Source organism: Xiphophorus couchianus, chromosome 19, assembly GCF_001444195.1.
Source record: "Xiphophorus couchianus chromosome 19, X_couchianus-1.0, whole genome shotgun sequence".
NCBI lineage: Eukaryota > Metazoa > Chordata > Actinopteri > Cyprinodontiformes > Poeciliidae > Xiphophorus > Xiphophorus couchianus.
The window spans coordinates 10,579,344-10,605,406 of NC_040246.1; the positions used below are offsets into that span (position 1 = coordinate 10,579,344).

The window sequence follows — 26,063 nt, forward strand, 5'->3', positions numbered from 1 at the left end:
CAAAAATCTGAGAATTTAGTGAAATAGTGTGTTTACTTTTGACTTTATTGTAAAACCAGATACAAACATCTTATACTTAAGTAATTAAAACATTTGAAGACAAAATACATTTAACTTTTAAACATATACAAAGTGAAACAAAGCTCAAGATTTCATTTCTTGCTTAGACTATCAACAGCATGTATTCATTGAGCTGCTTGTCTCTAATAATCACATGTCTGCCTTTTTAGAAAATCTGAACCTTTAGCACAAAATAAAAGGCAGATGTTTAAAACTTCCCTTTTCTATCTGAAACAGAGTCCCGCCAGGCAACTTTTGTTCCTTACACTACTGCACTGTGGCACAGCGGGCAACAGTTATATTTACTGATCTCCTGTTCCACTGCACAGTGTTTACACACACTGCACATCCAAAACTGGTACTCCTGGATAGGGCGGCCGGTCACGATGCATGTGGGCAGTTTTCCCTCAGCTCTAATGAAAAACAAAAAGCAGAACAGGTTGAAGGAATACCGGGAAATGCTGTGGCAACTTTAAAAATTCACTTCCAAGAAGATAAAGACCCCCTGCGCTCTGATATGTCATTAACATAATCACACATATTTCCAAGGACAGTCTTGGTGTTCTTTGCAGAAGGTTTATTGTTTACAGTGTATTGTTTTGAGTCAATACTCTAACAATGGAAATGTCTATGGATATAATGAGGGTTTGATCTTGACACTGTGGTGTTCTCACCCCTCTGAAGAGCCCTGGGCCTCCACCACGCGGCTGTCCTTTGGGGGATATTTGGTGAAAATCTGCAGGGCCAAATCCTCGTAGAGCTGCTGCTGCTCAGAGCTGAGACTCTCCAGAGATTCCAGCTTGATGAAGGCCTTTGAGCAGGTGCCAAAGGACCGGTTCGCTGCAGAACACAGAGCCAACAGGGAATAGATCTCAACAGCGGGGATGATGTCCTCGTACTCACGAAGATGAAGGGCTGTAAGATGGAAAACATGAGGCAAAGTTTAGAGGGTCTACAAGCTGACAAATTTCCACTGAATGATTTCCCATTAGATTTAAGCTTCAAACTAACTGGCTTTGTCAACAGCTGGCGAATGAAGTAACACCAGACAACATGTCATAGATACAGAAAGCTCAACTGAGTAAAAACAATCGTTACATCATCTTCATCTCATCTGGTTTAGAAATGCGTTTGACTTTAAACTAAAATTCTGATGTCTGAGACATTTAATTCTTTTGGAAATCCTAATGGAGTACAAAAAGTTTATTCACGAGTGATTGTGATTATAAGTCATTCATACGCCCATTAGGTTTTGGCAAGAATGAGCACAGATTGTAAGAGTGATTTCTAACAAAGACATGGTATTTTAGAAAATATAATTATTGATTATATTGCTGCTTACAGAGGTCCATGTTTTCCATCTGATCTGCATGTTTCTCCCTGTTACTGTAACACCATGAGGAGCTAGATGATTCACAATGGGGGTTTGGGAGGAGATTTCCTCAATGAAGCATTTCAATGGATAATTTCATTATTGCAGTTTTTGAACACCAGGTGGCAGAAGACTTCTAAAATAATAATCTAGTAGCAGTCATCTTTTAAAGACAGTAGAAAACGAGCTGATGAATCTGGTTTGTTATCAATAGAATCTATTCAAACTCGACAAATATATGTTGTTGTTTATCAATGTCGTAAGGAATACCGTAATCGTATTACACGTGTATACACATTTATATAAACATATATTAATATATTTATAATTTTAGGTAACTGGGAATTATTCTGCACCTGTGCGTGTGGCGTTCTCTGGGTAGCCTGCATGGAGCTGCCTCTGAGCGAGCAGGAAGAAGTGATACGCTTCAGCTCCGCGCCAGGCGCTGTCAATGATGCGATTGTCTGATGACGTTGCATCTTCCTCAAGAAGGCCAGCAAGTGCGAATGTTGCCTAATACAAATAATGATACACACAGCAATACATAATGTTGATTCAATAAGCTTGTAAATGGTCCAAAGCAATATTTCTGGTTACGCTTTATTGAAGAAAACTAACTACAGGGTACGGATGAAGGGCAGTAATTTACCTCTGACTTCTTTCCTTTGGCTTTGATCTGCTGGGACGCCTTCATCTGCTCATGGTAGTCCTCAACAAGCTGAGCTGCCAGAACGTAAAGCTTCTTCACCCGCAGAGGTCGACTCATTTTCTTCGCCTCCTTGTCCGCTATCTATAATCAGAAGTCACGATCACACTCCTCAATTCACCATTCGACATTTGCAAATGAGGTGCTGTTTGTTTGGTAAGTGTAGATGACTACTAACAAACTGGAGCTGTGAGGAGCCTGAACCAATAAGAGATTTTAATCTTAGTTTTATTCATTATTAAAATAAAAAAGAATGTCATTCAAAAAGTAAAAACTTCCTGCTTGAATACACTAAAACAGAGCCAAAAAACCCCCAATAAATCCTGAGCCTGGAGTCCTTCTAGCAGCTCATAAATCTTATTTGTGGCTTAGTTATCCATCCATCCATCCATCTTCTTCCGCTTATCCGAGGTCGGGTCGCGGGGGTAGCAGCTTCAGAAGGGAGGCCCAGACTTCCCTCTCCCCAGCCACTTCTTCCAGCTCCTCCGGGGAATCCCAATTCGTTCCCAGGCCAGCCGAGAGACATAGTCCCTCCAGCGTGTCCTGGGTCTTCCCCAGGGCCTCCTCCCGGTGGGACGTGCCCGGAACACCTCACCAGGGAGGCGTCCAGGAGGCATCCTGACCAGATGCCCAAGCCACCTCAACTGGCTCCTCTCGATGTGAAGGAGCAGCGGCTCTACTCTGAGTCCCTCCCGGATGACTGAGCTTCTCACCCTATCTCTAAGGGAGAGCCCAGCCACCCTACGGAGAAAACCCATTTCGGCCGCTTGTATCCGCGATCTCGTTCTTTCGGTCATGACCCAAAGCTCATGACCATAGATGAGGGTGGGAACGTAGATCGACCGGTAAATCGAGAGCTTCGCTTTTTGGCTCAGCTCTCTCTTCACCACGACGGACCGGTACAGCGCCCGCTTGACAGCAGACGCTGCGCCAATCCGCCTGTCGATCTCCCGCTCCCTTCTTCCCCCATTTGTGAACAAGATCCCGAGATACTTAAACTCCTCCACTTGGGGCAGGACACCCCCCCTGACCCGGAGAAGGCACTCTACCCTTTTCCGGCTCAAGACCATGGCCTAGTTAGTTTGTGTCAATTTTGGCCAAATCTCACTCAGCCAAGGAGAGATTTTATCCAAGAAAGGTGTTTAATTCTGGGGAGTCAGGAACAGACTTTTTGACCTGAATATAGTAAAACATAAAAAAATTTAAAAAACTTGTTTCTAATGATAAAAATAAAACTTTACGCCCACCTTAAACATGAGTTTGGCTGCATCAAGAAAGTGGTGAGCTTTCCGATAAAGTTCCACTGCTTCTAGAGTTTTATTTTCCTCTAGAAGATGAGAGGCATATTTGGAAAGGAGAGATTTTATCTCCTTCATGTTGTGAGTTCTTGCCAGTTCCACGGCTTTGTTCCACTGATGAGAAAGCAATTGAAGAGAAAGAACAATTCCTTTTTTAATTAATCATTGAAAAACATTATATTTATAAAATAAATCTTAAAAATTTCTTAAAGGGGTGCTTATAAATATAAAATTGAATAAACTTAAAAGCTCTAATGTTTATCATTTTACATTGTGTCCAACTAAAGAGCTATTGCAGCAAAGATAGAAGTTTTAGAGCAGGATTCACACCCAAAAGCCAAATATCTATGAGTGGGTGGGCAGGAGGATTCAGGTTGGCTGATCTTGTAGGATCCGTGCGTCACTCGGAAACTCCGGCGCCACAGCTCATCCGTCTGTCTCTCACCTGGTTCAGATGGACGCATGTGTCCACCGCTGCTTTTGGCTGGTTGGACTTTAAGTAGGCCTTCACAGCCTGTTCACACATCCCCACTGTGGCAAACATCTCTCCGATTTCCTACACACAGGTAGGCAATAAAATGGGATAGAATGTACATTTACAAATTGTCCAAAAGCCCGCAAATCTCATGGGAACTAAAAAAAATTATTTAAGTTTGGCGCACCGGTAATAGTTTATGATTTTCTGGGAGGTCTGCAGCTAGCAGCTCAAGGCCATTATAGTCCTCCAACTTGTAGTAACAATCTGCCAGCCTCTCTTGGTTACGCCCCTTAAGGTAGTATGGGACTGCCTTCACCCTTTAAAGGAAGATGTTTAAAAGTGAGAACAATGATTCAGATCCTTTTTATCCTAAAGAAAAATAATTGAACAAAAAAAGGGGTAGTGGAAACAAATCTTTTTGGCTACTCCCTTCTTCAATTGTTTCTTTTGAGAATCAAATTTTTCCCCATTTGCCTCCAAACTAAGACTTCATAATTCTATAATTACACAATAATCCACAAAGAAAACATTTTTGTTGTCATTGTTTCTACTTGACATGTAGAAATGCTACCAACAATTAGAAGATGAAAAGTAGAATTAAATACCACTTCTGTCTGTCAGCAAAGTAATCTCCAATGCCATTATTAGCTTGAGCAAGCAGAGCGTCATCTGAGTATCCAGAGCCTGTGTCAAGAAGCTGCAGAACCTTGAACCAGTCTCCCAGCTTGATCCTTAGGTTGATGGCGAGATCTCTACAGAGACAGGCACCATCACATATAAATAACTGATTCAAAGTCAAGAGAAGTTGGCATAGAGTGTCTTGATGTACCTCCGATCCATATTCAGGTACATGCTTTCAGCTTCCTCAAATCTGCCAAAGTAGGCAGCCACTTCGGCTTGTTTCATGGGCTCGCTCTGCAGGTTGCCCAGGCGCTTGACAAACTGAATGCCCGGGTAGTCTTTGCAGCGGACAAACGCCTCCTCGGCTGTCTTCAGATCAAGTTTTTGTAGGGCTGCCTCGGCCAGCAGATGCCTGGTAGGTTAGCAATGAAACATGTAGAGACACTATGTAAAGTTACAAAGATTAGGGATACATAGCATGAAGTGCATGCATTTAGAACCAATTCAGTTCAGTTTATTTATTGCTGTCCAAGTCAATTGCATACATTTCAAGATTTATGAAACAATTCTTCAGTGGAAAAGCCTGTTATTTAATATTAACGATATTATTACTATTACAGATTGTGACTAATACATAATGAAGGCTGGTTTTGTTGTTACAACCAGTTTTTGAGTGATCCTGCAAGAACTGACACCTGAACCAAAGAACACACAATTGCAAACACTCACACACACTCCTGTTTGTACTCATATGGGAGCTAGATGTTTCTGTTGGTAGGGTAAAGACAAGTTCAAATGCTGAATATTATGAACTTTTTAAAAGTGGATTTATATTTTTACTCTAAGGTTTTTACAATCTTTTCACTTCAAAAAATCAACATTACAGTGTGATCTGCTCCAAAAAAGAAAAGTAAGTTATAAACATCAACAAAAGAAATCTGGGAAAATAATTTCAGCCCCGTATTAAGAAAAATTCACCAGAGTCTTGGGTGAGGATTGTCTTCAATGAACTGTGAAGCGTCTTCAATTCCCACTTTCTCAATCAGTGCTCTGCTGTCTCTCAGGGAGCGGATTTCAAAGTTAAAGAGGTTGTCTTTATTTGGCCGCTCTGGATTCTGCAAAGAAACAATGCATGATCATCTGATAATTGTGCATGGATTGAAACTTTTATGGTCCATAATTTTAGTTATGTCAAGAAATGTATATTTAGCTGTTAAATGTTGACATGTTATATTAAAATAATTTTATGACCAAATTTTAAGTTCACAATGTTTAAAACAAAAACAAAAAAAACGAGTTAATAACCATTGTGATTATTTCTTGTCTTAAATACTGTAGTTTACCTTCATAATCTCATCAAGCAAAACTGATTTGATTTCCAGATCCTCAAAGTTGCAGATGTACCCAGAGGTTTGAATGGGCTCCTGTTGGTACAGATTTAGAGATGTGTTAATATATTTTAACTGTAAATTAGACAGCTGCATACTTGTTCTGATCACACTCAAAAACTTACTTCTGGGTCAAGGTTCCTGAACACGTACATCCTGGTTTTCTCCATCACGGCAAACAAATCCGGATTGTCATTTGCCCACTTCAAGTCCCAGACATCTTTACGCTCAAACTTGGACGGATCTCCTGCAGCGGCCTGGTCTCCTGTCCCTTCGCTTCCGGCAGGACGAACTTCCAAGTCCAACAAAGTCAGCAAGCCCGAGATGTCAATTATGGCGAGACGACTAAAGATGATGATAAATTATGAGACTTAAATCAGAAATATAATGTTCTTCTTAAATTATTGTTAAAACTTATCTTGGCTTATTCTGCAACGCAGCAGATGACAGTCAGTGGCTACCTGGAGTTGCAGTTTAGAGATAGATAATGAGCTCGGCTGTTTGAGGAATACTTCTGGACGAGGGCTACATTTGGAAGGGTGTATCTCTGGATGATACCGGACTCACGGCCCTATAACAACAAACACTTTTTTGTTTTTACAAAGATATGTTTTTACACACGTGTGACTTTTATTTCAAAACTTTAAATCAGTGAGACAACAAGCTAACTAACAGTACAGAACTATGGCCTTGTCTCATTGAATTGACTTCCTTTCTTTTATTAAACAAAAATGTACATACCACTATCAGGGTTTTATCTGTTGCTGTAATGCAGCAGATGGGATCTCGAGTTGTCTGTTGAAAATAAAGCAGAACAAATCAATAAGAAGTGTAATACATTTTTATTAATAATGAACTCTTTGTTTTATTTGTTCAGTCATGTTAATTACATTTTTAAAAATCACCTTTTAGTGTTTTTGTTATCTTGAGATAGAAGGGAGGCTGCTATTTTGAAAAGCTTTTAGTGAAAGTGGGAACTTGACCAAACTGGGACTTTTGAATGCATAAATACTAAAGAGGCAAAACAAATATATCTTACTGCAAAGGTATTTGAAATATCTGGATCATCATCGTTGCCTCCAGATGGACTGCTGTCGATGTGATAGAACCTGTAGAGAGCGGAAACTGGGAGCATGAGCAAGAGAAAGCACACAGATAAGCAGCTGCCGTTCCTCTAGTGTGATCTTTGGTCCGGGTGCGAGGCTAGTCTTGGCAGTGCAATAAAACACAACCATACTGTCTGGAACCTCAGTGGTATTTCATGAATGAATGAATCCTTTTCACTGTGCTCTCAGGGCCAACATTTTGCACTGTAATGATGAGCCAGTAAAGCAGAAACTAGTACTGTGATGCTCCACTATAAGCGTTGAGTGATGGGTTGTGTAGAACGCAGAGATTTATGAAAATATGTTGTTTTGTTTGCTAAATATGTGCATAAACCTTGTGAATATAAGGGTAAATGTAATAAACATGTCTGGACTCACCTCTCCCTGCCGCCTTTCTTGGTTCTGGTCACTTGGTTGATCTCCAGAGCGGTCAGTTTCTTTGCCACTCTGTATTGCCACAGATAGAAAGCTTCTTTGGAAGCAGTAATGACATGTGTCCTGGTCATGGTAACAAATAGTGGATCTAACCAGAAAAAGAAAAAAATCAACATGTAGCATGCTTGGCTTTTGGCAGCTTGGAATGAAATTAATTTGTGCCAGCTTTCACTCTGTTATTTTACAGATTATGTGGGAAAAGCACTCATATACATCCAGACCTTCTCCATATTTCGTCATGAACCACAAATTGTATTCAATATATTGAACGGAGATTTTATGCATTCAATTAACCCATAGTAGTGAAACAGACAGAAAATGAGGCATGGTTTTCAAATTCTTCATAAATAAACCTCTTGAAAGCATGCCAAGGACACATTAGGCTCCCTTTACTCTGGTACCCCCAAGTGAAACCCATTGCAAACAACTCCCTTCAAATGCCGTGTAATGTGTAAGTAGTGGACAGTATTCAATTTGATCTCAGTATAGACACAGCTGGTCTGTGAAGGATGTTCTTAAATCTGACTGATCCAAAATTACTTTACAAAGAAGAGTGGGCAAACATTTGTTGAACTGGTAAAAACAGGCAGCTGTAAGCAAAGAGAAGATATTGTGTCGATTCAGGAGGGCAAAACACACATGATAACTTGTAAAAAAAAATATATTAAAAAAAGAGAGATAATTTCCTTCCACTTAACAATTATGAGCAAGTTTGTGTCGGTGGTGCAAAAAAATAAAAACCTCAATAAGAACTTTTGAAGCTTGTGGTTATAACGTGACAAAACATTTACAAAGCACTTTATTCCAAACTCTTCTTAATAATTTGAAGAATTAGTATTAAACTAACCGATGTCGATGTATTTGGAGTCCAGAGGAGTACCAATAGAATTGCAGAGGATCAGCACGTACTGAAAAATACACAGAAGGTTATTATATGACCTAGATACCAAGACAGATCACACTATTTTGCAGTACGAGATTTAAAATCTAACATTACCCTCGCAAGATTCATGGTTTCTGACCCAACATCATCCTGTAAATCAGCAAATTAGAAAAACAAGATGAAAGAACAATCTCTATTTTCTAACAAAAGAAAAAAAACAAAGTCTTGTTCCTTTATTACCTGAGGTTGTTTTTCATCGGCCTTGCTGGCCAGGATGCAGAAGTCCCCCGAGGTAGTAATAGAAGTTAAGTTCTTGACATATTTCACAAACTTCTCGTTGTTTTTGGTGTCCCAGTAAACTACACAGTACTCCTGGCGCTCTGGCTTTGTGTAGGCGTACACCACGGTGCTGCAACAGTAGCCCCACTGGTGGAACACAAGAAAAAATGTGAGAAGAATTACCCAAACCATCAGGATCATTTCAGTATGTTCTCAAATCTCTTTACTTCTCTTGATACTAAAGACTTGCTGAGTAATTCAGACCTAAAGTTAAGTCTTTCTCTGAAACAATTAATCCAAGTATACCTTACCTAGAAAACTTGAAACAAGCTTATTAGTCAGACCATCGGGATTTCATGAATTTAGCAGAGTCTACCACAAACAATCTGCCAGTATTAATAAAGAGTGTTAGTATTTACTTTGTAGTCTGGCCTTATGTTGGCAAAGTAGATGTAAGAGTCCACAGCCAGGGCAATTCGCAGGCCTCCTCCCTCCCATGAGATCCCAGATAAGTGCTTCCCGGATACTTTCAGAGTTCTCAGATGCTGCACAGAACCAATCACCAGGTAAAGCATTGAAATAAACATTTTTCAACCATTTCATAAGATGTTTTAACCTGCACTTGTAATGCTTTTTGAAAATGAATAATTATATTGGTGGTTGTCATCATTATATTACTTTTCATATTTAGTAATGCTATTGATTCTACTGTAGATTTTGTGAAGTATAGAAATTATATTTTATACTATACTGTTTTGATATGCTCACTTACCTCTCCAAAGGGTGTGTAGAACTGCACCACATTATATTCTTTGTCCATATTTGTGGCTCTGAGGGAACCTGCCACTGCCAGCACACTGCCACAGTGGTTCCACTGGATACTGATAACATTCATCAGAGTGTCGATATATACTGGGTCTGAGAATAAAGTAGTGTCAAGTGGCTGTTAGAAAACATATTTTTCACATTCAAAATCAAGGAGTGAAAAGGTTTACAGTTGCTCACTCTCATCATTCTCATAGCGCATAATCTGACACCTTCCATTGTCGAAACAGATGGCAAGGCACGGACAGTCCGGCTCACTGTAACCTCCAGCTCCTGCATACCAGTGGATTCCAGCTAAACTGACAGCTCCGGTTGCCCCGGCGAGACAGCTGATGTTCATTTTCATCTGAAAAGTAACAACATTTAGAGTAAGCAAAAAGCAGACCGTGAAATTATTATACATTTTTTAATTGAGAAAGCATTCAGACAAACAGTAGGTTAATGTCACAATCGTTCTCATCCACAAGATCTTTTATAACCAGAAGAATGTGTAACTTATTAATGTTCTTCCATGACAACATGAAAGACCGAAGGTTGTGCAGTTCAACATGGCCAAGTTTCACAAAATATACTCCATTTAAGTTCACACACTCACGATGAAGTTTCCTTGATTGTCATAAATATGTACTTCGCCATTGGCCATGCCGAACAGCAGGATCTTACTGTCAGGAGACCAAGCAACATGAGCAAGTTGACTTCCTTTCAACTCCTTTCCCCAGATCCGGTTGCCTACAAGTGATACAAATACAAAATGCAACAATCATATTGAAGATGTTTAAATCCATTTGTTCATAAAGCAATGAATAAATTTGTTACAATAAATTAAACAATTTAATCTAACTAAAAGGGAACTTTTACAACCTTAATGATATGTATTGTTTTCACTTAAAGTAACAGTACCATCCACCGATCCAACAATGACAGCCCCGTCTTCATACACAATGCAGATCTTCTGACCATCAGCGTTCCAGCTCATGCTCCTCACTACTGATTTGTTCCTGTTGTTAATCATCTCCTCATACCAGGCACCTGGGGACACAACAAAGGCTGGCAACTAAGTAACACAAATTCGCTACAAAGCAAACAAAATTTTATTTTGGCTGCTGTCCTCACTTTTGTACAGCATCCACACAATAATGAGTCCATTCTGGTCGCTGGTTGTCAGTTTTTCATTCCGTTCATTCCAGGTCACTACCTGCACTGCACCTAAAGTTGTTTCAAGTATGAAAAAGGAGATCATTTTTATTTTACTCATTTTTGTTTGGATACTACAATTGGTATGAATATAAAAACATTAACATACCAACTACCAACATAAAGACAAATAATAAAAAATTTGTAAAACCAAACAAAAATAAAAGAAAACACACAAAGTAATTACATATGCACTTCAAAAATATATTTTAGAATAGAGTGCTGGATGAAAACAAACATGAGGAACAAACCCTACGCAGTACATCTTAAGAACAAAGACATTGTTTTGCAAAATGTCCAACTACTGAGTCAGATGAAACTTATTCTTTTATACTATGATGCTAGATGTATTCAAAAGGTATAAATATCACCCCACAAAAAAATTATTAGGGAGCATTTCTTTTAGCATGTAGATTAATTTCACTTCCTGCAGGAACAATCATGCAATATAATTCTGAGCACAATACTCACCACTGTGTCCCTCTAAAGTCTGATTCATGGACAGGTTGCTGGGGGCAGCAAGACCTTTCAGTCTACTGTCGTCTAAAAGACAGTAAAACCATTAATGAGATGATTTATTATTTATTGTGAATTGTACAATATTAGGGAAACATATATTACTTGTAAATATTACATCTATGTAACAATTTGTGATACATAAATACCCTTTTTTGTCTGCACAGCCTTCTTTTGTTTCTGTAATCACAATATTCAAAAATCTAATGGGACTGTGAAGTTAATAGTGGCCCATTTTATTATGAGAATGTAGAACAAAATGGGGTTATAATTACCCCATTTTGTAAGGACACTCAAATCAGTTTTTTGCTTTATGGATTTTTAAAAACAACAGTTTTGATCAATTTTCTAGTACGTTTACCATTTACAGAACAACTGAAGGTCTGTCCCATCGATAGAGTGGTACCACTTGTGCTTATAGTGACTGAACATTGAGAGACCTGTGGTAAGCCTATTAAAGTTTCAGCAGATTTCTTTTAAACTGTAATGGCTATTGTTTTATTTCCCCATAATCTCAGTCACACAAATGTTACGTAACATTTCATAAATACACTCTGACACATACAGAACATTAATCCTTACTACAATTACAAAAGGTATTTAACTAAAGGTTGAGGTTTTTTGGATTCAGCAAAACAAACTCATGCATTATTAGGTAATAATGTTGATATGAAACAAACTCCCTCTATTTACTATAAATGATATGCAAAAATATTCATACCTCTTCAACTATTTTACTTTTTGCATAAAGTGAAATTGTGTATGTACTATACACTTCCAAATATTTCACAGTTTTTTGAGAGGTCTTTGTTATAAGGTCTCCACATGATTTCCCTGTCCAGCTTCCCTGTCCCTGCTTAAGAAAAGCATCCATGCCACCACCATTTTTATTTTGTACTATCAGGTTGTGTTCAAGTTGCTAGATTTCAGCTTTTTGCTTCTTCATGACATGTTTTGTTAACTAGTGTTCTCCAAAAAACTTTCTTTCGATTAATTGGTAGATTGCAAGGAACTGAAAGTTACATAAGACATATAGTACACCAGTGTGAAACATTATCTTATCATCAAACTAAATTCTCCATAACAGCTATTTTCCCCCTTTATAACAAAATAGAGTGTTTCTAGTTCTATTTACTGCTCTTTATCTGTTTCCATCAATGACTATTCTCAAATTGCCTCGTATACAATATCAAGTCATTCTTTCTCTTTCATATGTTGCACTGCAGTAGAACATATTTTATATTTTTACTACAGTTGTTCTTCTTTCTCCCTATAACACCCACCATACCTTAAAGTCCTCCATGATCAATTCATAGCATTTTATAATAATTTCATCTCTTCAGATATTTTCCTGATCAAAAGAGATCAGGAAAATATCTCTATTTTTTGAAATGTTCATCTTTTCTGATTCTTTTCCCATATTTTCTGCAATACTTCCATCCCTTTTTATTAATAACTGCTTCACCTTTTCCCAGATGAATTGCTATTCAATCTATAAAACCTCCCCAAAGCATCTATATTTCCTCTAAGAATAAAATACACACAGGTGGGCTCTATGAACAACTTAGATGACAGCAAATGCTCTGAATTTTATTTAGGAGGAAATGCTTTACAGTTGATTTGCTTGTATAGGGTTAGGGTTTGTTTGTCTGGTACAGAGGTTTTTGTTGTTTTATCACAGCACAAAGCAAGTAAAGCTGCAAAGAAACCGAACCCCAGTTTTAAACTTTCAACTTACCCGTTTGTGTTTCAAGCTTCAACACTCTCAGCAGACCATCTTCTCCGCCACATGCAATGAACCCCTGGTGCTTGTTCCAGGACAGGCATTTCAGATGAACATTGTTGGGAATGGCGATCTGCAGGACACAGGAACGTGAGAGGCAAGTTGTTTTCAATATGAATTTAACTGACATACTGGTCAGTGGCTAAACTGCTTACCTTTTTGCTGAGGTAAATGAACATGGTGGTTGCGGGATAATAGCAACTCTGACTTTAACATACGAATATACAATAAATGTCTCGGTGAGGAAATGTAACTGTTAAAAAGAGCTGAAATTAGTCGCGTAGCCTATTTGAATGCGTCGTTTTTACTGTAGCCAACACCGTTAGCTTAGCTAGGTTAGCATTAGATGCCTACGAAAACAAAAGGAAACACATTTTGTTTTTTTTTAACTGTACATAGTAAAGCCACTCGTTTGTTATATGAGATAACAATGGATACAGCGTTTCGAAACAGTTCACAGACGAAGTTTTACTGCTTTTGTTGATAGCCTGCAACCATCAACGGCTTCAGCTTCCAAACGTCTCCCATGGTAACCGTAGACCGGAAGCATCAAGTATTTCGTTCCACTGGTAGTTGTAGTTTTTCTCGTGAAAGTCCTGCGGCAGGAACATTTCGACCTAATCGCTGAAAAGTCTTGCTCGTTTGCTTGTTGATCTAAATGGGATTAGGCTTTGCAAAACCTTAACTAATTATGAGCTAAATTTCCATCTAGTCATCCCGAAAAAGGAAAAACAAAAGAATCATAATTAAGACTTGTTTTAAAGTTAATTTGTCTGACTTCTGTAAAATACAATAAAATCGCTGTGCTGCAAGTTATTTTTTGAGTCTAGTTTTGCATGAAAGAATTTAAACATGCCAAGGTTTGTAATTGTCTCTAGCACACTGTTACACAGAAATTAGGCAAACCTAAATTTTTCATGAACACAACAAGGCATTACACAAACTTTAGCAAACTTTTCCTACTGATAAAACTACTTTGTTGTTTTTATCTGTGAGTAAGAAAATTCACAAAAAATAAATGGGACCAATTTTCCATTAATAGACATTGCAAAGCCAAATACTCAACTTTGAATTTGTTTGTTTCTTTGTGAGGTGCAACCACAAATTACAATGTAATATTGGGGGATTTTATGTGCTACACCAACACAAAGTGCTCCATTGATAAACGAAAGGAGAATAAACATGTTTTTCAAAGTTCCTCTTATTAAATGTAAATTCTTTATAGAAACACCTCTTTATGCAATAGGAGCAAGTCTTTTGTTGCATGCTTCTACCAGCTTTGTGCATCTAAAATGTTGCGCATTCTTTCAAAAATAGCTCAAGCTTACTCAGAATTAATGGAGAGTGTGTGTGAACAGCACTTTTCAAATCATGCCACTGTCTCTCACTTATTTATTTAGGTTTGGACTTTGACCAGGTTATTCTAACTCATAAAATTCACTGGTCGAAACCAATTCATTATTTCTCAAACTGTATGTTTGGAGTTGTTTTCCTACTGGAAGATAAACCTCACCCAAGACTCATGTCTTCAGGCTCCAGCTGTTATTTTCTCTAGGATTTTCCTTTGTGTCACTGTATCTTCCAGTCTGATCAGCTTGCTTGTCACTGCTTAATGAAGGCATTCCCATAGTATGAGGCTGCCGCTACCATGTCTTCACGTGAGTTGTCTGTCAAACATTGCATTTCTCAGAAGGCCGTCTGGAGCTCCATGTGCCACATAACTTCTGTGTCGCGTAAAGCTGGAAATGAGAATTTTTAGAGCTCTTTTAAAATTAGGAATTTCTTCTTGCTACTCCTTGATAGTTATTTGAAGAGTGCATGGATAGTTCTTGTCCTATCAACAGATTCCACCACTTGACCCCTATAATTCTGGAGCTCCTCCAAACCAACCACAGAGTTCTTGGATGCTTTTCTGATTATTTCCTTGTCAGTTTAGGTGGTCATGTCATGTCAGGGTTGCCCTCATATCATACTCTGTTTTCAGGTGATAGACTGTACAACATTCGATGTTCAAATGTTTGGATATTGTTTTATAACAATCATGCTTCAAATGACAGTCTTTCAAACTGCAGTGTTACTTTGTTTTGATCCTTTTTGATCACTAATGTTCTCAAGCAAACCTCTGGAGCCTTCACACATTTATTCTGATATTAAATTACACACCATTTACTGTTAAGTGAAAACCAAAGACAGTTGATTGCACCTGATTTTATTTTAGATTGTCAGAAGAAAGGGTCACAGTGCATTTTACACTTTTCAGCTTGTTAGCTGTAAGACAAGAAAATCCATGTATTAGTATCTTTGTTTTCATTTCACTGTTATGTGTTGGTCTAACAAATAAAATCCTAGTAAAATACAATGTAATTTATAGTTTGAATAAGCACTACATTGCTTATTCGAAGCAATGTGCCTCTCAAATAACAATACACTTGTTACATAAAACATGTATTCATGAAAATATCCTAATTTTGTGAATGAAGTCATCACTTTTGATCATATAGAAAAGTAGCAATAAGTATCAACAGTAATATAAAGACTATGCCTTTATAAGAGTGAAGACAGTTGTGTGGAAAACGTTGATTCATAAAAGTTTATTTTATGCAGCCGTTCCCATTAGAAAACATGCAAATAATAACTGTTTTCTATTTCAAAAAGCACCAAAATACATCATTCAAATGTAGACACACAAAGACAGAAAATAAAATAAAATAACTGTTTATAGAAAATACATTCTCAAAACCTTTAGCTAATTAAAAGCATTGTTGCCAAGAAAACTGGGCCAAGTCTGAGTCACATTTGAACTCCCTGAACTATTTCAACTATTTTTTTTGTTTGCTAAAACAAACCAAAAAACTTGGCCTGCTTTTAGGAATCAAAGCAAATTATATAACTTTTAACTGGTTTATATAAGAAGACATAAACACAGTCCTGTTGAGTTCTCTTTTGTTAAATGTGGGCAATTACACCACAGTTGCCATCAATGTAAGTTTATCAGAAACACAGCACCAGAGCAATTTGTTGTAACATTAAAAACACAATGCAGATTTTCAGACATTAGGAAATTAAAACTTTTACAGAACATGATAACACTAATTGGAATAAAAGTGCTGACATTTTTCCTCTAGTTCCTCTTTGTTCTCAATGTTGGAATGTGCCTTCAATGTCGTTTACTTTGTCTGAAAGTTCAGAAAGTGAACAAACAGTCAAGGAAATGCAAATATTTTATGGGGAAAAGTGCAAATTTAATGTAAAAATATAGAATAATATCAACTGATCGGAAAGATTGTTGTCTTTAAAACCAATTTAAGTTGTAAAATGAAATCTAAATATATGGACTCAAAAAAGGATATTTTTCCAGGTGAGCTCTTGAATGGCTGACTGCACTTTTTTCTGGAACACAATTTGAGCTTCGCACATGCAGGCATCTTCTGAAATTTCACTCCTCATTTCCTCTGAAACAATGAAAACACATGTCTGACAGGGGCAGAAGAAATGTTTGATCATCGTATGCTGGGTATATGACATAGCAGGTAAAAAATTGATTGGATGATTGGAATCAGAGATCAATGTTAGATGAAATTGAAAGTGTTATTTAATATGGGGTGGCTCAGATTGCACACACAATAGATTAGATCTATAATGATTTTAGTTTAAGACAAAGATTAGTAGTTTTTCTAAAATGTTAAAAAGTGTAACCAATTACGACCTTAACATGCTTACTTAATGAGGTCCACCTTAAATGGGACATTAAGACACAACATTTATTAAATGAAAAGACATCCAGACAAATATAAAAGCAATATGTTACTAACAATGCAAAGAAATTAACATTTTAATAGTTAAAAGTTTTCCTACAGAACCCTTGTCTATAAACTGCGCAGAACCACTAAATACTTACTTTTTTATCAATTTCTGATATTTGTGTATTTATAAACAAAACACACATTTAAATTTAAAGGTGCAGAAATGAACTAAACCCAAATAGTTTTGGAGCTGTTCCTCCAGGTAAAAAGCACAGCTATTGGCCCTTTTTGTAATAAAGCCAGGGCCAGAAAAACTAACTTTTTTCCCAGATTATGTCTCATGTTATGCTGTCACAATATAGTAGCAGTTTTAACAAATATGTAAAAAAAAACATGTGTATATATTTTTTAGAAAAGTTACATACTGCACCTTTAACATGATCATCCTAAATAGAGTGTGAGATAAGGCTCTGCTTTTTTGTGTGTAATTTCTTTGAACATTGCACACTAACAGTAGGGGTTAATTCACTAAGATACCAACTCCTTAGTAGATTGTACTGAGTTCATCTTTCCCACAGTTGAATGATGGGCATTAAATTGTTTGGACATGGCCCTGCAGCCTTTCCCTGGATAAATGGGTAGATTTCTTTCTGCCTTAGCATTGTGTTAACACAGGCCTGTATTGACAGTTATGTAACTTTCCATAGACACCCCAACAGTTGTAGGGAAGCCTGTGCCAGACTGTTTATTCAGGAAATTTGGAACTCCAAGAGATCATCTATAACCAAGCAACTTGAGGTGTGAGGACAGTGTGCCATGAACATAGAAAAACTTACGTGAACATGTTTTCTGGTCTGAATTTAGCATGTATCCTATTCGACACTTGCAGTTGTAAGAAACACCGTTGTTGATACAGATATGCTGGCAGTCGTGTCCCTGAATACATGCATCCAAACCTGAAGGAAGACAGAGTCAGTTTACTCTGTCCACAAACATGTTTTGCTTATTAAATTAATGTTTCGGCTATGACATAACCTGTGAATGTTTGAATCACATAACTCAACAGATATAAGAGAAAAAAGTTCCAGAATGTCATCTTTTTTTAACATCAGACATTCAGACTTTTTGTTTTCTGCAATGCCTTTTTTTCCATTACAGAAAAAAGGCAGTTATAAATGCCAGAAAATCGAAGTTGTGGATGGAAAATAATCATCTGACCTATTGATTCTTTGCCCATTTATAAGGATCCATAAATTAAGAAAGCTACTGACCATGCCAGTTTCTATTCTGACAATTGAAATAGTCATGCTGCTTGTTTTGCAGCATGTTTGTGCTCAACTGCTTTGCAACTTTACTCCTCCAGAAAGGTAGTTTTGTTGTCGTGTTATGATGCTGGGAGCATGAAAATTATTTCACAGAACAGCACTGGCATCCCATTGTGTGAAAGAGTCACAGAAAGAGTTTTATAATGCATTAAACATGCAAATGAGTATATCCTGAGTTGACACAAGTTGCCTCAAAGACAAAATTTGTAAACGGAGAAGAAATCAAATTTCAAAGTCATTTAGGTCCAAGGTTGTCAAACTGGTACACAAGAATCACTGCTGGCACAAGGTCTGCTTTTAGTGGTAGGATACATTTTGTCTTAATTTCAAAGTTAAAAGTTAACCAGTTAAATTTTAGACATAATATTTGCAGTAAAAAAGATAATTTACATACAGATGTTTGTTTAATAAAAAGTGTGGAAAAAAATTGAAGAGAATATTTGAAGATCTTTCTGTAGGAACAGGAGCAGATGAATGTAAGCAGCAACAAGCCAGTGGTTGTTGTTGCTGTCTGTTAGTGACAGCAACCGAGTTAACATGTGTTGCAGTACCAAGTTGGAAACCAAAGGGAATTAGCTGATTATTGTGTTCAGTGATAAAAGTGACTAAAACACTAACAGTGTACTTCTCTGCACTTGCAAACATTTTAGCATCAAAAGTATAGAAATAGGTGATGCCATTTTTTTTTCTGATGCTCTACCGCCTTGAAACCTGGAAAATATACACTTCTGGAATTTTTTGTGAAAATCAAGCTGGATTTTAAGTAAAATAAAAATAAATTTGCTTACGTGAGCATGTCTTCCTGTCCATGTTGAGCGAATATCCCAGCCGACACTTGCAGACATATGAGCTTCCACTGTTGACACATATATGCTGGCAGTCATGTCCCTGAGAACATGCGTCTGAGCCTGAAAAGAAAAGGAAGCAGAGACTTCTGATATCAGAAATCCTTTTTCTTTTGGAGAGCATTTTGTGTTGCTGTAAAAAGCTTCACATGAAGCAGTCCTGCTGTGATGATTTTCAATTGTTTATATTTTTATGCAGAGTGGAATGACAAATCTTAAGTATGCATGTTTTCCCGCCGGGATTCAAAACATATCCTGTTATACATTTACATACAAACGAGTCACCAGTTTTGATACAAATGTGTTGGCAGCCATGTTATCCTGCACATGTACCTGAATCTGAAATGAGCAGCTATTACATATTACATCTGCGTGCCTCAGATGAGATGCAATGAACAACTTCTTGTCCAGAAAAGAAAAATCTTACGTGAGCATGTTTTCTTATCTGGATTCAACACATATCCCACTTGACATTTGCACATGTATGAAGCATCACTGTTTACACAGATGTGCTGACAATCATGTCCATGGGAACATGGATCAGAACCTGAAAAGAAATCACACATGATCCAACATTTCCAAAAACAGTGAGAAAAGCCGTGAGAGGGAGGACAATATACTTGACACTAAATGTAAGAATCAATATTCCATCTCACAAATAACTTTTTGAGACACAAATATCATAGCTTTGTCTTACGTGAGCATGTTTTCTGGTCTGTATTTAACACATATCCCGCCCGACACTTGCAGACATATGATGCATCACTATTTTCACAAATATGATGGCAATCGTGTCCAAGGGCACATGGATCAGAACCTGGAAAGAAACAAATTTGCATGACAAAATATCTAGTGCTGCAATTAATTCTAACCTAACAGATGAAGAAATTAAAACAAGCAATGCAAACTTTTAATGCAAAAATAATCAAAAGGAATAGTAGGCATATTATGTTTAATAAAGGGAGCATAAGTTAAGATTTTCTGCGATATTTGGGATTTACGCCATTTTTTTGAAACATTCTCACACAAATTTTCTACATATCTCCACATCCCTGTGAAACCTCAACATAGCCACCAGCAAAGCATACTAAACGTGGCTGCAAGTTTCCTTACGTGAGCATGTTTTGTTGTCTGCGTTCAACAAATATCCTTTGCGACACATGCAAACATAAGAATCTCCACTTTTGACACAAATATGTTGGCAGTTATGTTCTGAAGAACATGAATCCATACCTGCGAAGAGAAACTTCCACATTAACACACAAACAAAAGTCTCCTCTGTACAGCCAAGCTAGAATGCGGTTTTAGAAATAATTTTGTATGTAAATCGGCGATACCTAGGAATCTTTTGCCTGAGTTCGAAGGAAAAGGGGGGAAAACAGACAAATGAATAATTTAAATTTTTTTTAGTCTGGTCTGCATCTAACACACGTCCCACTTAACATTTGCATATGTGATAGTCACCTTTGCTGAAACACATACATCGGCAGTCATTTATCTAAACCGGAAAAGAGGTGCTGTCATGTTCAAACTGACCTCTAACAATATTTTCTTATTTGATTAGGATGTCAAGTACTCAGTACTATTTAACCTACATAACTACATATATTGCTTGGGTTGTTTGTGCAAACAAATATCCTTTGCGACACATGCAAAGGAGACATGAACGTTATTGCCAATCCTAAGGCATCTGCAACAGCAAGTTCCAATTTTGCATCTACAAGCTAAATAACCTGAAGACCTTTGACTTCTGAGGTAAACTGGGACTTAAGACCCTTATTTTTCGAAAATCAGAAAATCTATCAGTCACCGCAGCTGAAACTTATGATCTATTGAAAGAATCAAATGTTCTTACGTGAGCATGTTTTCTTGTCTGTGTTCAACACGTATCCAGTTCTACACTGGCACATGTACGAGTCACGGGTGTTGACACAAATATGCTGGCAGTCATGTCCCTGGGTACAAGCATCTGCACCTGAAAAAAAGTCACTCACACATCAGGCTGAGATAGTTTTCAGGAGGAAGATTATAATAAGGATTTATGAACATCCACCACCTAATAGTCTGTGTTTTTAACTGTTCATATGCAGTAATATGGCTCAAACTAGCAGAGACTTGTTCGTTTTTGTAAGCCAGTATGTAAATGGTTGTCAAGTAAGTTGTTAAACTCTGTTACACTTTTAATCCAGTACCAATGACTGTATTTTCTCTGTCAATAGAGCTTCAGCATCTGGAGCTCTATTTACAGAACTTGAAGAGAACCTGAGTACTCACACTGAGGTTTAAACACAAGTTATGCAACCAGTCAGACATATTAGTAATTACAGGTTGCAGGTCTTGCCTGTTTGTTTCTTTATGCAAATTCACAACTGTATCACCCTGCACATATTTGACAAGTACCATGAGGTGGACAAAGATCAGGAAAGTCACTGTTATACAAACTAAAAAGAAGAGGACTCAATATAGAACCTTAAAGCACACCAAGATTGCTGTCAACAACTGTAATTTACTAGAGCACATTTTTAATTATTTGGATATAATCTTAAAGCTAACTAACAAAAGGCTTGTCTGTACAATATTTAATCTTAAGCAATGCTGAATACTGAGAAATAAGATTTATTTTTATTCTTACGTGAGCATGTTTTCTTGTCTGGATTCAGGATGTAGCCAGGGCGACACTTGCAGATGTACGAGTCACCACTGTTGACACAAATATGCTGACAGTTGTGTCCTTGATCACATGGATCCAAACCTAAAAGGAAACACTTCACTGTCTGATTGGCTTATGCTTACTAAAATCACAGTAAAATCAGCTTTTCATTTATTGTTTGGTTAGTCTGTGAGTATTTAGAAATTCTGCCACATGCAAGCAAGTTTGTATGATCTTTGCTATTCAGCTGAAGAGATGTTACATTTATGGGTTACTTATGTGATTTGAATTTTAAGTATTTGTAAGAATATTTAAGTAGTTCAGTGTCTTTAAATTCCAATTACAGCCCATCCTTATATGAACCATGCAGTCAAATAAAAAGTGAATCCAAGCACAAAACTTGTCTTCAGTAATGATTTCACCATTGCAGTAAAGCGCAAGTTGTTCACACAAAACCCCAAAATACTGTTTAGGTTCAACTGGAAGTTTAACAGGAAACTTTTTCTGTTAGTAGCAAATACAATGTACGGCAGGTATTTCCAAAATACATCAGGTGTTTGTACAAATCGACTAATCTTCGCTGTGGAGAAAGATAGTATTTTTGAAACCAGTGTTTCTATCCAATTTCTAAGATTCGGAAACTTAAGCTGTAATCTACCAACAATATTTAGCCAGATTTTCTCAAACAAAAAGCAGAAATTAAATATGTTCAGAGAACGCTGCATGAGAGGGAGTGCAAACAGTTTTTGGACGCCAGTTGGCATTTTGAGAATTTAGTCAAATTAGTTATTCAAACAAAGGTCATTTTTATCCCAAAATGTCTCCATAAATTTTAATAATACCCTCATCTTAACAGTAAGGGCTTGCAGTGTAAGTATAAAAATTAAATAGAACTTCACAAATTAGTGCCATGCAAAAAGTTTATACTAAGCAGCAAACATAACCAGTTCTTACTTTTTTGAGCCAGTGCTAAAATGTAATACTAAAGGTATTAAATTCAATCCCTTTAGTTTTAAATTTAAGATATAACATTATGAAGAGGCTGTTATGGATGTTTGAGCCTAGCCTCAACAGAGATCTTGATAGCCATGGTACGTGAGAATGAAGCAAAGACAAAAAAACAAAACAAAAAAAAAAACATTGTAAACTTAGAAATGCTAAACTGTGGTGGTTCTAGCAGATGAAAAATCTGGTTCAATGTGGCTCAAGCTTAAATTTTAAATTATACATTTTAGCTGCAAAGTAAAGCTGAAAATTAAATAGGTCCAAGGGACCTGTTAGTCGAGGTTATTTGTGCTAGTGAATGTCATCGTAAGAAATGTATTTAGTACTTAGTCTTCAGCACAGGTCCAAGCTAAGTATATATTAGCTTTGATGAAGTATGGTTGCTTAGCTGAGATATATGTATAAAGCATATTTTCCTTAAAAATATTGTAAAAAGAATAAAATGAAATGTTTTAAGGTATGGTTTAAAGCTTCTTTAGGAAAGTGGCTGTGTTTAGTCAAGCTCTTCTAAATACATGAGAATGAAAGAAATTCCCTACTTAAAAATTATGGCAACAAAAAACTTTTCTAATGCTTTTTTTAAAGCTAATTGCAAAGCTTTAGTGAGTTCCTGCTTTAGACGACTTTTTAATGGCTTGCAGCACTTATTACAGCAGCAGCAGATTTCTGTGAACAGAATAGACAGCAACATATTAAGTTTCCTACATTTTAAAGAATGTGGTCAGAATCTGAATCATCTCTTCTTTAAGCTGGTTAGTGTGGGATTTATTATTTATGCTTAATGCTTACTGCATTAATACCACTCAGTGTTTTCACAGTTGCTGGACATCTTTTCAGTAGCATGTCCAATTAGTGATAAATTAGTGGTTGTCTTTGTGTTGTACTTAAAATTAAAGAAGAGGACCACTAGCCTTAGAATGAAGATCCTCTCTACGGTGCTGCCCATATGCTCACAGGTGAATAGAATAGGACCGATCTGACATACCGTTGTTCCCTTCACTGTCACGCTTATTATTGTCTTTCCTGCCATTTAGGCCTAGTCCGTTATCAATATCTGCACTCCCATTATCATCATCCTTACCACACAAAGTTTCCCTAAACTTAGACGTAAGCTTCTCGATCACACCATAGGTCTCCACATAGAAGACATGGTCATCATGTGGCTGGCTGGCCATAAGTTTCAGGGAAGCCATATCAGCTCTGTCAACTCCCACTGCATAGATTTCAATCCCAGATGCTCTGGCTGTGGCTGACACCTCCTCCACCTTGTCCTGAGGTCTCCCATCAGTCACTATAATAGCCACCTTAGCAATGTTCATGGAAGCGGATCGGGCCCCGGCCTCCTTGGTGAAGGCTTTCTCCATGGCGGTCCTGATGGCCATGCCTGTCATGGTGCCTGAAGCTAAGGGCTCAACTTGGCCGAGTGCCTGCATCACAGAGGATTTGTCAAAAAAAGTGTTGAGGAGAAACTCAATTTTGACTGTGCTCGCATAATTAACGAGGCCGACACGAGTGGCATCTCTGCCAATAACCAGGCTGTCCACCATGGCCTGCAGGAACTCCTTGGCCTTTTTAAACTCAGCAGGGCGCACACTGCGGGAACTGTCTATGATGAAAACCAGGTCAATAGGGCGATTTTTGCAATTAGTTCTTGTTGCTGTAAAGGAAAAAGAAAACAATTTTATTAGATTCATTTTCTGTTCTTTTTTTGTAAGCAGAGAGAAAAATATTCTTATAAGAAAAAGTGAATTAGTTATTTTGGTAGCTACTTGTGTTTTGACATTTGTGTTTCATGTTACCTTGTTTATTTGATTGATTTTCTTATTTTATAAAATGACAGCACACACACACTGTATTTGCCATCACTGGCATCCATATGTATTTTTCCAAGTTTTTTTTTTTTTTTTGTTGCATAGGCCCAATAACAGATATTATATCTGTTATATTTGACTTGATAACAGATATAATATTATATTATATTTGATTTTACTGGCTGGTTAATTTTCTTCCAGAAATTATATTGAAGATATGTTCAGTTTAGCACAAAACAATGAACAAAGAGAAAAGATATATATATATTGTAAGAAAAAAAAATCACACATTTTTCTGTATATAGTTCTTATGTTGAGATGTGCTGATTGTTGCTGGAGAATCTCCAGCAGGCTGCAAGGAGCCAGATGGTGCAGCTTTACGCTGAGATGGCTTGGGCCCATGAAACCATGACTTATTGCCACCAATTTAGCAAATTAAGAAAAGTGTGTGTGTCTGAATAGAGCTAAATAGTGCAACAGACTTATGCATCAAAATTGGAGTTGTATTATTATTTTAAGTGCTAATGAACCAATAACAATTTCTACTGCAATCGGATGTAAAATAAACTCTACATATCTAAAACTGCATGGTCTAGCAGTTAAAATGACAGGGAAAGTCCAACCTGCGTCATCTCTCAGTCCCTCGTGCCTCAGGTAGATGTCGGCATCTTTCCGCGCGCCCCGCTGCAGCAGGACTCTTCTCTGGTCACCCCGCCGGACCTCCTGAAAGCGTTCCTCACTCTGCGCCTCTACAGACGATGCTAAGTTCTCTGATCGGTCATAGCGCACTGGAGACACCCGACGCTGTGACCGGGGCTGTGGGAGAGAGCCCTGAGATCCCACCGCCAGGATACCAAAGACCACCACCACCTTCCACACTAACGAAACCATCTCGACTTCGTCCAACTGATTTACAGCAGGGTGCACTCCTATTTATATCCAGCACGACCACTACCCATAAGGCGTGGAGAGTCGGGGATCCAATCCAGACCCTTTTAGTCTTTAAATGAGGGTCAATCCAACTTATCATAGACTAAAGACGTTCTGAGTTTAAAGCTCCTTAAATATTTTCATTTTCTGAAGTTGATATTGGGGATGATTTTATAAAAATGTTTTTGCATAAATAATAGTGTCTGGCAAAAACTGTTGTGTGTTAAAACATTGCAACCTCAAACTTAGTTTTACTGGCTTGCGTTTGACACCCTTGACTTTTATACCCCAAAGTTAATTCAAATGCAACCAATTAACATCAAAAGCTACCGCTGTGTGAATGTAAATTTCACAATAAATTCACTGCAAACTTCCACCTTCTTCATGTAATGCCTCAGTTGTTAACAGACTGCAAGAGAAAGAGAGATGGGTCAGTTACGGAGACGTTTAATGCAGGATCAGGTTTCAAAACCATATCTTAAGCTTTCAACATCTCACAGAACTCTCTGTGAGATGGAAAGAGGATGGTACAACATGCAAATCTAAGACTTGTCCATCCCCTTATACTGACTGTCCCCACATGAAGCATGGTGGTGGCAGGCCAGCAGCATCCTGCTGTTAGATTGTTTTTCTTCTTATTGGGAGTTGATGGGATGATGGAGGGAGGTAAATGCACGCCAGTAGTAGACAAAAGTTGTCTTAGGATTCAATGGCCTTGAATCCTAAGGCCTTGTGGAGGTTCACCTTCCATAAGACCAGTGAACTGAAACTAAAATGAAATAGCATAAATCAAATCATATTAATGTGCTA

General features: G+C 37.5%; 3 protein-coding genes across 3 annotated transcripts; all 3 read right to left on the reverse strand.

Moving 5' to 3' along the window:
• Positions 1-26: 26 nt before the first annotated feature.
• wdr35 (WD repeat domain 35) lies at positions 27-13,495 on the reverse strand. Its single transcript, XM_028000145.1, has 28 exons — positions 13,100-13,495; positions 12,900-13,017; positions 11,117-11,188; positions 10,565-10,657; positions 10,352-10,480; positions 10,047-10,180; positions 9,632-9,797; positions 9,399-9,544; positions 9,046-9,171; positions 8,588-8,773; positions 8,462-8,497; positions 8,312-8,372; positions 7,408-7,552; positions 6,963-7,032; positions 6,665-6,718; positions 6,385-6,494; positions 6,049-6,268; positions 5,879-5,959; positions 5,514-5,650; positions 4,744-4,947; positions 4,520-4,666; positions 4,099-4,231; positions 3,882-3,992; positions 3,386-3,550; positions 2,082-2,222; positions 1,789-1,945; positions 735-975; positions 27-473 (listed from the first exon to the last, which is right to left on the reverse strand). Exons 1-28 carry the CDS (start codon positions 13,121-13,123, stop codon positions 323-325), a joined length of 3,558 nt encoding a protein of 1,185 aa, XP_027855946.1. The 5' UTR covers positions 13,124-13,495; the 3' UTR covers positions 27-322.
• A 1,645-nt stretch (positions 13,496-15,140) lies between these two features.
• LOC114133786 (matrilin-3-like) lies at positions 15,141-19,278 on the reverse strand. Its single transcript, XM_027999859.1, has 4 exons — positions 18,801-19,278; positions 17,524-17,643; positions 16,295-16,396; positions 15,141-16,135 (listed from the first exon to the last, which is right to left on the reverse strand). The coding sequence occupies exons 1-4, from the start codon at positions 18,979-18,981 to the stop codon at positions 16,083-16,085; spliced, it is 456 nt and encodes a 151-aa protein (XP_027855660.1). The 5' UTR covers positions 18,982-19,278; the 3' UTR covers positions 15,141-16,082.
• Positions 19,279-19,430: 152 nt separating this feature from the next.
• LOC114133787 (matrilin-3-like) lies at positions 19,431-25,763 on the reverse strand. The gene is made up of 6 exons (XM_027999860.1): positions 24,947-25,763; positions 23,594-24,169; positions 21,490-21,609; positions 20,713-20,832; positions 19,971-20,090; positions 19,431-19,674 (listed from the first exon to the last, which is right to left on the reverse strand). The coding sequence occupies exons 1-6, from the start codon at positions 25,212-25,214 to the stop codon at positions 19,538-19,540; spliced, it is 1,341 nt and encodes a 446-aa protein (XP_027855661.1). The 5' UTR covers positions 25,215-25,763; the 3' UTR covers positions 19,431-19,537.
• Between the last annotated feature and the right edge of the window lie 300 nt (positions 25,764-26,063).

Bases quoted from the DNA above. Each gene is read 5' to 3' on its own strand.
- LOC114133786 (XM_027999859.1), bottom strand. From the start codon at position 18,981: ATGCTCTCCAAAAGAAAAAGGATTTCTGATATCAGAAGTCTCTGCTTC. The intron at 17,644-18,800 runs GTAAGCAAATTT...GTCTTCCTTCAG, and splicing joins GGACAGGAAGACATGCTCAC to GTTTGGATGCATGTATTCAG. The intron at 16,136-16,294 runs ATATCCTTTTTT...CTGTTTGTTCAC, and splicing joins TCAAGAGCTCACCTGGAAAA to TTTCTGAACTTTCAGACAAA.
- LOC114133787 (XM_027999860.1), bottom strand. From the start codon at position 25,214: ATGGTTTCGTTAGTGTGGAAGGTGGTGGTGGTCTTTGGTATCCTGGCG. The intron at 24,170-24,946 runs GTTGGACTTTCC...TTTCCTTTACAG, and splicing joins GGGACTGAGAGATGACGCAG to CAACAAGAACTAATTGCAAA. The intron at 20,833-21,489 runs GTAAGAATAAAA...ACTTTTTTTCAG, and splicing joins AGACAAGAAAACATGCTCAC to GTGCAGATGCTTGTACCCAG.
- wdr35 (XM_028000145.1), bottom strand. From the start codon at position 13,123: ATGTTCATTTACCTCAGCAAAAAG. The intron at 8,498-8,587 runs GTAATAAAGGAA...GCTGATTTACAG, and splicing joins CCGATGAAAAACAACCTCAG to GATGATGTTGGGTCAGAAAC. The intron at 6,495-6,664 runs GTATGTACATTT...TTGTTGTTATAG, and splicing joins CAGATAAAACCCTGATAGTG to GGCCGTGAGTCCGGTATCAT.